This window comes from Mirounga leonina, unplaced genomic scaffold, assembly GCF_011800145.1.
Source record: "Mirounga leonina isolate KUSES-001 unplaced genomic scaffold, KU_Mleo_1.0 Mir_115, whole genome shotgun sequence".
Classification (NCBI taxonomy): Eukaryota; Metazoa; Chordata; class Mammalia; order Carnivora; family Phocidae; genus Mirounga; species Mirounga leonina.
Genome location: NW_023270268.1, coordinates 44,817,795 through 44,829,041, shown reverse-complemented (window position 1 = coordinate 44,829,041; position 11,247 = coordinate 44,817,795). Strand labels below are relative to the sequence as shown.

The 11,247-nt window shown below is 33.9% G+C and overlaps 1 protein-coding gene across 4 annotated transcripts in view; it reads right to left on the bottom strand.

Moving 5' to 3' along the window:
* Positions 1–11,247, bottom strand: part of TSC22D2 (TSC22 domain family member 2) — a 60,001-nt gene that overhangs the window by 12,296 nt on the left and 36,458 nt on the right. For 3 of the 4 annotated variants that reach the window (XM_034996959.1, XM_034996968.1, XM_034996944.1), the window contains one exon: positions 677–728. The exons of the other annotated variant lie outside the window; for it this stretch is intronic. Coding sequence is in view for 2 of the 3 variants with exons in the window: in XM_034996968.1 (XP_034852859.1) it covers positions 677–728 (52 nt within the window). In the remaining variant the exon portion in view is untranslated. The remainder of the gene's footprint in view (positions 1–676; positions 729–11,247) is intronic. 4 annotated transcript variants of the gene reach the window in all.

The window sequence follows — 11,247 nt, the reverse complement described above, 5'->3', positions numbered from 1 at the left end:
ATTTAAAAAAAAGTTTAAAATCACACGCTTAGAGGTTAGACCAAGAGAACAAAGGATATTAAACTGATATTAAACTAGTTATAGCATTTCTTGAAGAGAGAAAGTGACCTACAATTTCCAACTCTAAAACCCTAAAGAAAAATAGTTTGTGACTAATGGTCCTTATATAGTTTTAATAAGCCTTAATCAAAATATTTTATATAATACGAACAGAATATCTCTAAGGGAACAAAAAACTGACAGTAATAGCAGAAATCAGAAAAAGATTCAACAAGTTCTATTTATTAGAGTGACTAAAACAGCATTTATAAAAACGAAGGCTTCCAGCTAAAGTTCTCATTTTAATACTCTTTGCCTATAAACTATTTTTGATGCTGAAATACTTGAAGGCACATAATGCATTCTGATTATGTATGCCCCTCAAAATGGCCCTGATTTATCAATGATAATGCATGAAATGTGAGATGTCCAAATGGGGGGAAATATTAACTCCACTGATATTTCCAGACTAAAAATTCTCTATATTCTAGCATCTTCAACTAAATCTGATTATCAAAAAATATACGTTGGTTATCTTGTTTTAAATTAGGTGTTTGTTTTTTTAGAATTGATAAAAACCAAATGCTTCCTACAACCAACAACCTATGAAATGAGAGAACTATAAACTTTTACTTACCATTGCTTGTTCTATTTTGTTGTCAATGGCTACACCACCTCCCCCAGATGCACTGGAAAAAATTAGAGTATTTCATTAAATTATTCTAAAAACGGAACCTTCTTTCTAACTCTTAAAATAAAAACATTTGTTTTACCAAAACCAAAAATAGTAACTTAAAATAGCTTATTAAGTCTATTCTCATAATTTCAGTATACTCAAAGCTCTTATTTTGAAAATGAGGGATCTCAGTAAATAGAAGACTTCCAAAAATCCTTTGTAGTGCCAACATTTCTAATTTCCCTATGACACACATATGCTACTTTAAAAGCAACTCCCAATTCTATTCAGGAGCTCTTAACTCCGTGAACTTTTAAAAAGATACCTTTTGAATGAGCAGTACACTCTCTCCATCTTTTAAACTTCTTCATTTACCAATTACATATTCTAATTGACGTTCATGTGGAAATTCTAGTGGTCACTTATTGCATTAAAATTCAGATGATGACTTTCCTCTATAGGTTTTACTTCTGGTTTAAAAATTTCTAGAACCAGCTTCTAAAGGGCCTTTGGGCAAATGATACTAGTAGGGTTGGTTAACGCCAATCTCAACATTCTGGCAAATCTTCATACTTTCATTGTAGGTTACTAGCTGGCAAAAATCACCTACAAAGGTATGTTGTTTAGACCAGTTTTTCCTGGAAATATTTGGAAGTAGTCTAGCTAGTAAGGATATCCCAAGTTCAACAATCACCTTAGCATTTGTATGATAATAACAGAAGGTTCAATAATTGTCCTCTTAAAAACAGTAAGAATAGTGAATATCTATATCCTTTTCTTGGCATTTTTGTAAATTTTGAAGAACAGTTATTAGATTTTCTTGTAAAGACAAACCTGATAATTTTAATCTATTTTATCAATACAAAAAGAGGTCTTTAAATAATTGATATCAAACTTTGCAAAATACTCTTCATAAAGTATATTCTATCTAAGAAAATTTAGGTGCTAAAAAAAAAAAGAAAAAAGAAAATTTAGGTGCTAATATATTTGAAGGCTATTCTGTTTTAGATGATGTGGGCCCTCAGACTGCTATATATTGAGGAGCAGGAATATCCTGTCTTAGGTGGTGGTGCCTTTTACACTGTAATCTAAGTAGATCTGGTTATAATCCTGGTTCTGCTACTCACTACCTGTGTGACCATCAGCACATCAAGTATTTAATTTCCCTAGACCGGTTTCCTCATGTGTAAAATGAAGGGGTCGGGTCAATGCCTCAGTGGACTTCCTACTTCTAAATCCTTGCATCAATACACAGAAGACGCAAACTTGTTTATCTGAGCATTAGTCACATTAATTACAGCATACACCTTTACTTCTTGCTGCTGCTATTGCTAAGATGAAAACAGATTTTATATACCTAATAACTAGAAAGGATATATAGATCATTAATAAATACTTATATATGTTAGGCTTTAAATGCTTGTAGAGCTGTGCAAAACAAAGTATGGCTATATGTAACTATAAACTATAGAACAACTATATAAACCGTAAGGCTTTGGTGTAAAGTTCAGTTCAGACACCACGTGGATATGTTCACCAAATACCGGCTGCAATTTGCAAAAAAGACAGTGCCAGGCATTGAGATTAGTTTGACCATCCTAGATTATACTCTCAATATTTTTTATTTCTATGCCAATAAGGAAAAAGTGAATTAGTTTTAGTCATTTCTTGATGTAAATACATTCAATTCTTTTAAAATATTTTAAATAGAACACCTTAAATGCTAACACCAGTTTTATATATTAACAAGCAACCAAAACAAAAAATAAACCCCTAACCCTTAACAAGGAAATTACTTTTTTTTATGATTAAAATAATATTGGTAAGTTTCCAAACCATTCCCCTTAGGCTAAGGACCAGTAATTAGCATCCTATTCTTTGTTGATATAATAAACTCTAATCCTGACTCAGACCTCTTTTACAGCAATGAAGGAATAGGTTTGCAAAGTATAAATGGATCATACTGAAGATCTGTGTCTCTTAAAAAGTATTAATAACCCAATTTTGTTAAGCATTTTACTTAAACAATTAAATCAGATTCAATTACTATCACTACAGCGATTTCTGGCTATTTTGAAGGCTGTTTTTTATATAACCTATGGCAGTGGTTCTCAAACTTTAGCATGCACCAGTCATCTAGAGGTCTAAAAACAGATGGCTGGGTTTCGCCTCAGTTTCTGATTTAGAAGGTCTGGGGTGGGGCCCAGGAATTTGCATTTCTAACACGTTTCCTGGTGATGCTGATTCTGCCACCTGACAGACCATACTTTGAGAACCAATGGCTTACAAAGATGAAAGCTCTAAGAGAAAGAATAAAAAAACTTAATCCTATTTTAAAAACTTCTTAACCCCGAATACAAAACTTTTTACCCTTCATGACTTTGACCCCTGGCTTCTATGGTCTCCTTTCTTCTCACACTCCATCTGGCCTATTGTGTTATTACATTATTGTGTGTCTTACACATTGACTATTTACAGTCTGTGAAACCTAGATTCTCTCAGGTTTCCATGGCTTTGCAGAACTGCTCCCTCAGCTGCAAATGCTCATGGTTCCAATTCATCTGGCTATCTTTTACTTGTTCCTTAAGATGCTCCAATGCCACGTCTCCTGTAATGCTTTCTGATTTCCTAAGGTAGAACCAGTTATTCCATCTCTCCTGTGGTTCACAAACTTTTCATACTGCATAACCAGAAAAGCAGAATAGCAAATTCCAGCTCCTCCATATACTCACTGTGTGAATTCTGGAAAACTATTCAGCCTTTCTAGACCTCAGGTTTCTCATCTAAAATAAGGGTTATATACCTCAATTCATAAAACTCCTGTGAGGATTAAAGGAGTTTAAATACTACTACATCTGTAACTCTATCAGACTGAGTTCCTTGAGAGAGGTTCCTCATCTCCACCCACTGTGAAGAAGTGAACACAGTGCTTGGTGCATAAGAGCTCAAAAGCGAATTGAAAGAGTCTGAAAGAGTCAATATGACAGCCATTAGATTTGAAACAATTACTGGTTTATATTAGAAGGCCATTAAAATATTTTGAGTTTGAATAAATTCATAGTTCTCAAAGTATGGTTACTGGACCAGCAGTAGCAGCATCACCTGGGAACTTGTTAGAAATGGAAATATTTGGGTCCACCCCAGACCTACTAAATTACATATTCTTGAGGTGGGATCCTGGAAATCTATTTTAATAACTCCTCCAGGTGACTGATAGAAACTGAAGATTGAGAAACTGATTTATAATAAGGATATCAATATGGTAGTCTTAAATAAGCAAATAAGAGGGTATTCTATTTCAGGATCCTTGAACATGGTTTAAGAATATTATTTCAAAGAGGGTAAGAAGTTGTCTTCTATTGTGTTCAAAGTCAACACAGTGGTTTGGGCTTCACACTCTTAAAAATGAGAACGATCAACCGAAGCAGAATGAAAAATTTTCCTTTATTTGCTTCCTTGACCTAATGTTAAAGTTTTATGCCTTGTTTTCTTTTTTATTATTGTATTCACCACCCTATAACTTGATGGTTAACTTAAGTTCCTAAGACTTTGTAACTATTCTGGTAAACTGTAAGTGCTATATAAAGGCAAGGGATAATTTGTAAAAAGAAACATTGTTTGATATAGGTCAATCTTTTAGCATAAAAACATACCATGATTAGTATTTACTAGATTAATTAAGAATTGTGGTTATGGAGGAAATGGACAGAAATATAGAACTGTAGGGGAAAAAGACAACAAGCATATAGCTACAGTATTTTTATAAGAATTTTTATATGAATTTTTTTTTTACTAGAATTACAGCCTCCCAAAGAAGGAAATGAGCTTGAATTTAGTGTTTTTTCTTTTTTAAAGATTTTATTTATTTATTTGACAGAGAGAGCAACAGAGCAGAAGCAGGAGGGAAGTAGGAGAGGGAGAAGTAGGCTCCGCGCCGAGCAGGGAGCCCGATACAGGGCTTGGTCCCAGCACCCTGAGATCATGACCTGAGCTGAAGGCAGACGCTTAACCATCTGAGCCACGGAGGTGCCCCTAGTGTTTTTTCTTATTATTTTATTTATTTTTAAGTAATCTCTACACCCATTGTAGGGCTCGAACTCACAACCCTGAAATCAAGAGTCACACACCCACTGACTGAGCCAGCCAGGCATCCCTGAATTTAGTGTCTAAATAAAGTCAGATCGCATAAATCTTTTGCCTTTTACAATCACATTCACAGGAAAAATAAAACCCAATGTATCAACAAGGTACAGTAAAATAGCTTGGCTTTCAATGCTGTTCATTTTAAAATTCATACCAGGTGGCTCCCCACACCATAGTTTTTCTTCCCAGACCTCCTTCCTCTTATCTCAATAGATCACTTGGCAACCTCACTGAGAAGAGGCCAGACATGAACCTCTGGCTTCACAAATTCCCTACATTTTCATCTTTCTTAAAAGGCTGTTTCATTCATGCTCTCAGCTCAACGACTTTGTACAAAACATCTCCAGTCTCTCCTCTCTAAAAATTAAAATCCATGAAGGTGAGGTTAGGCTAACTTGATCTCACTTAAAAAAAAAAAAAACAAAAAAAAACACCTCTTTATGAGAAATCAACTTAAAATTTTATCTTCATTAATGTGGACAGAGACACCATGGCTACTTGTTTAAAATAAAAATAGAGCAAATTTCTTCTCTTACATTTTTACTACTTTGTCTTTCTTCTGTTCTCCCCTCAACACAAATGCTAATTAACAAAGCAACGAGGTAGAGGAAAAGAACACTTAAATGATTGCCCACTTTTGCAGGTACACATTACTTAGCAAGTCCTTACTGCAAGCTTGAGAAACAATCTCATCTTACAGTTGAGGAAACTGAAGCCAAGTAACTGACTCAACGCACAATGCTAGAGACAGAACTGAAACCTAGACTTAATGTCAAAACACATGCTTTTTCTACCTTAACAGTAAAACTGTGTGGAAGCAATAAGCAACTATCTATAACAACCTAAGAGAAATGCAGACTTATGTATGTTATGAAGAGTGCTTTAACTATGTACCAAATGTCATTTGTGAAACCATAAGCATGGATCCAAAATTAAATTATGTGCACAATATGTCATTTATCTTATCTAGCACATTCTTAGAAGAGGTTCAACTCTGAGAACAAGGGAGGTAACTTCTTGGAAAAGGCTCTGTGATCTTCAGACAGCCAGTATAGTATAGTTTACCTATTTGCTAAGAACTAAAATGTTCTTTTTTTTTTAAAGATTTTATTTATTTATTTGAGAGAGAGAATGAGATGGAGCATGAGAGGGGGGAGGGTCAGAGGGAGAGGCAGACTCCCCGCTGAGCAGGGAGCCCGATGCGGGACTCGATCCCGGGACTCCAGGATCATGACCTGAGCCGAAGGCAGTCGCTTAACCAACTGAGCCACCCAGGCGCCCCAAGAACTAAAATGTTCTTTTGGTCTGTTAATAAGCTGAAGATATTTTAAAATTATATGTATCTATATGCAGAGTATTTAAAAAATTACCTTCTTTTTGCTAAAAGACCCTTGTAACTTTCTGTGTTGAGTCACAATCACAATTAAAAATCCACTACAGGAATTCCCCAAATTATAAAATCAAATCTTTTATAATAACTTTGATTGAGCTGGCAAATATGATATACTTATGTTCAAGCCCCCTTACCCAAACAAGGTAAAAATGATTCTTCATAAACTCACAAGTGGAAGCTACAATCTTTCCAAAAGAAGAAGCTACAATCTTTCTTAGAGGCCAGTCTTCAGGAATCACATACTGTTTCTAGTAAATAATGTACAACCTTCATTCCCCCCCTCCCCTGCCAATAAACTCTAAAATAACATAATTATTACTAAAATGGATTAATCCTAACTTAGGTAACATTTGGCCTCTTTTCTTTTTTATTTTTTTTAAAGATTTACTTACTCACTTTAAATAGAGCTGGGCGGGGGAGAGATATCAAGCAGACTCCATGCCTGGGGCAGAGCCCAACATGGGGCTTGATCCCACAACCCTGGAATCATGACCTGAGCCAAAATCAAGAGCTGGATACTCAACCAACTGAGCCACCCAGACGCCCCTACATTTGGCCTTTTTTCTAAGAAATACATATTTTGTTTTTTAGAAAGAAATTATTAAGTTGCTAATAGCAAAAAAAATAAATCTAATGAATGTACAGCTCAGCAAGCCTATAAAAGTTAAACAGAAAAAAATACATCACTCTTCTGTAAGAGGAATTTAAAAAATATTTACAGCTTAACATTTAAGTGCAAATAACAGCCCTCCTTCTAAAAAAGAGCCAAAATAGATACAATTCAGGTAAACTTACTTCTATGGCCAAATGCAGACTTCTGTGTTTAGCAATAAAACTATCAAAGTTAACAGTAAATTAAGCTAAGAACTAAAAATTTTATGTATTCTAATTACTGACCATAAGTTCTCTAGGTAAAAACAAAAAGTCTGTTTAATTTCATGATTAAATTCATAAAAAGGCCCATGAAGATTTTTATTAATAACACAAAATAAGTGATTTTTGTGAATGATAAAAGCTATTATTCATGATAAATAAGCAGGTAAAATTGGCTACTCACATAACTAAATGTTATTATTTTCTCAAATAACCAGTCTCACAATGGTGCAAAAAACAAAACAAAACAAAACAAACTTTTAACCAAGGAACAATTAAAAACCCAGTTAAATATTTACACAAAGATTGATATTTGCTTTTAGCATCTACAGAAACCAATTATATCCTTAGCATATTTTACATTCATCTAATTAATTTAAGGTAAAAATCCTGGCCAGAAATGAATATTTAAAGAGTAAAAAAGGATACATGCTATGGATTATACCAATGTCAATTTCCTGGCTTTAGACCTTTCGCTACAGCCATGTAAGATGTTACCATTGCAGGAAGGGGGCAGGGGACAGGACACACACAACTGGGTGAAGGGGTACATGAGGCCTCCCTATACTTTTTTCTTTACAACTTCTTATGAATCAATAATTATTTCAAAATAAAAGTTAAACAAGATACATGCACGTGGTAAAAAATAAATACAAAGAGTATACATAAAAAGGTATACAATTAATACAAAGTCCCTCTCCTACCTCAGACCCCTTTTGTCCAGATCAACCATATCATCTGTATTAATGGCCTTTTAAAAAGTCCACTTAGGAAGAATGTCTGTAATACTTTGGAGAAACTTAACTAGATGCCTCAAAATATAGAAAAATAAAGAACTCCTTCAATAATTTCACTAAAATACAAAGTACTTCTAGAAATCTATTAAGACTAGAACTCCAATTAGAAAAATGGGTAGATTTCACATGGATAATCCACAAGACATGAAAAAAACCCAGGCTCTCATTCATAATAAAAATACAGATTAAAACTATAACATAATACCATTTCCCTAAACAGACTGTCAAACATACTAAAATTTAATACGCTGTTAGTGAGGCTGTGGGAAATGGGCTTTCTCATACGGTGCGGATTTAAGTTGTACACTGGTATAACCGTTACACAGAGCAATTTGGTTATATCACAGTTTTACACATACATACATTCTCACTCACTCTTATTTATTTACTATTTGAGTCGGCAATCCTACATGTGGGAATTTATCCTATATTTTCTACATACATGGGATAGAATATATTTACAATGCTACTCATTATAGCACTGTTTAAAACAGCAAGATTTCTAATAATCAACATGGAACTGATTAAATAAATCATGGTATAGCCATTTATTCAATTGAATACTACCCATCTATAAAAGACGACCCTACAAAGATGCTTTTCTGTGTACTGAGATGGGAACAATGTACCCTGGAGATCTTTAAAAGTGAAGGTGCAGATGTCTGTACATTACCACTGTATGAGGGTGATATAGATACAGTATTTGCTTGCATATGCACAAAGAAACTGGAAGAATACACACATACAAACTAAGAAAGTGGTTATCTGTCTGGGAAGGCAGGCAGATGGGGGACAGAGATGGAATACTTTCATTGCACTTTGGAGAATACTGAGAAACAAAACAAAAAACAAAAAAACCAACCACATTCCAAAATGAAAATGACTCACGGAAGAGTTATTACCCTGTACAGTGTGAACTTAAGACATGAACAAATAGCAGACAGGAAACAGAGAAGAAAAAAAGGAGGGAAGAGGAGCCAACAACTTCATTTTCCTCAGGAACTACTTCATTCTAGAAGATCAGTACTTTGTTTAACATTCAAAACAACAATATAAGTGATATTTGTGATTTGTAAAATTTATTTCTTCGGCTTAGGGTGAATGATAATCACTTAAAAAGTATCATATAAATAATGTTTATAACTCTTAATATAGCTATTTCTGTTCAAAATGATTCTGGTAAGAAAAAATAAAAGTCTGTGATAAACATCTTTGATATACTAATATTAACTTTACCTTCTTTTTCTAGATCACTTTACATTTAGATATCTTTACATTTCCAAGTGAGGGTATCTTGAGGGAGTTATTTTAGTATTAGGCAGTAAAATTCTGATCGTTTTTTCCTCATAGAGTCACTGTAAGGAAACAATTTAAAAACTAGCCAAACTAAAATTCTTTCTATCAAAACACTCAAGATGGAAGATGTAAAAATTCAGTCTTGAAAAACTGGAGAATAATACAAAAGTGAAATATGCACAGCAATTTTACCATTACAATCCAAATATTCCAAATAAACTAAAAAAGTTTAGTATTCTTATTTCAAGTTAAATACTTAAATGTAAAAAAAATCGTATCTACTTAAAGGCAGATGAGCTTATGCACTAGCTAGTTATTTTTTATTAGACTAACATTAGGCAAGGTTTGACAGGATGAAAAAGTTATTTTCTTCCTTTGAGTCAGGACTGAAATAAGAAAGGGTATGAGAAAGGGGTAGGAGGAGAGCGGCATTTTCCTGAATGTTGGAGTGCTTACATTTAGAGCAGGCTCTCTTGAAAGAGCCTGCATTGTACTACTTACCCAGCAGCAATAGGTAATTTGATGATAGGATAATTCATTACTGATTGAAATGAAGATGTATATCAAGGGGCTTAAGCCCAAATTACAATTTGACACTACAGTCCTTATTACTTTAATTTACTTCCTGGAGACTGGGAAAACAGTATATGATTGACAATTATCTAGACTGAGATGTATACTAGCACCTAAGAGTAAAAAGGGGGAGACAGCTTAGAAAGGATTTCAAATGTTGCCAACTGATGTCTAGCTCAGAATACCTTACAAAATTAATGTAACTATACTGAAAGGGAATAAAGTGGATGTAATCCTATATATTCATTCTAGATATTCTAAAACCATTCTTTTGGTCTGCTGGAATCGAAGCTGATGGTTAACCAACTGCTGAAAACATTAGAATTAACAAATTAAGTATACCTTAATCTAGCAAAAGGTTTATGTTTTCAACCATCTTTCATAGAAAGGTGAAAAATTTAAATAGAAAAAGAGAGAAGAACTCAATAAAAATTCTTAATATGAACGAAGACATTAAAAACACAGAAGAGTTCAAATTACCTCAGCTATGTTAAGAAAAGGATAAAGATTAACAAAGGCCTTCCAGGGAAGGGACTATGTTTAACAGTCATTTTGTAGTAAAGATCAATTCTCCTTTAAAAGGTTAATAACAGCATTCCTTCCTTTTGATTATGAAGAAATAATAGCACTTTCATCACCTAAGGAAATTTTCATGGTGTAAGTGTATGAAAATGAACAAAACTAGAGAAAGAACATGATAGAAAAGAATGTCAAGGGAAATCAAAACAAAAACTTAACACTCTTAAGATATGCATTTCATTTCAGAGACCAACAACAAGCATTGAATTAACTTCACTCAGCGGTGGGCCTATTATAAAAACAACCTTTTTACATAGCTAAATCCACCTAACATGTCTCTCTCTCTCTCTTTTTTTTAATCCACCTAACATTTCTAAAAGTAATTCAGAATTCTTTAGCAATGACATAAAAATGGGTCAAAGGAAAAAAAAAATCAGAACTAGCTTACTAATTTATTTCTAATGCCAACATTACATTATTCCCTCCCATTCCAAATGCCTGCTCAACTTTTAAACTGGATATCCTAAACTCCTTGAGACTGTGTAGTTTATTCTCACTCTCTTTGCTCATACTGTTTCTCATTCTCTAAATATTTCTGTGGAAATTCTACCATTCTTTCATAGGTTTCAACTCAATTATTTTCTGTAAAGGCTAGTTTTCCGACCCTTCCAGAAGTAGTATAGTAAGTCATGCCCCACACTACCCTTATAGCTCTAACCACGTTATCTATCATAGGCTGTGTTTTAATAGCTGCATCCTACCAGACAAAACTCTATGTGCTATACAAAATCTATCAAGGGGCCAGCAGCCACCTACTAAAGGATGCTGTAAAAGCCTGGATTCACAAATTGTATAGTTGGAATTTGAGTCCTAAATATATCACTTAATATATTTGCCTCTGGGGCTTCTTTCTCCAGCTATAACGTAAGCTAGCCATA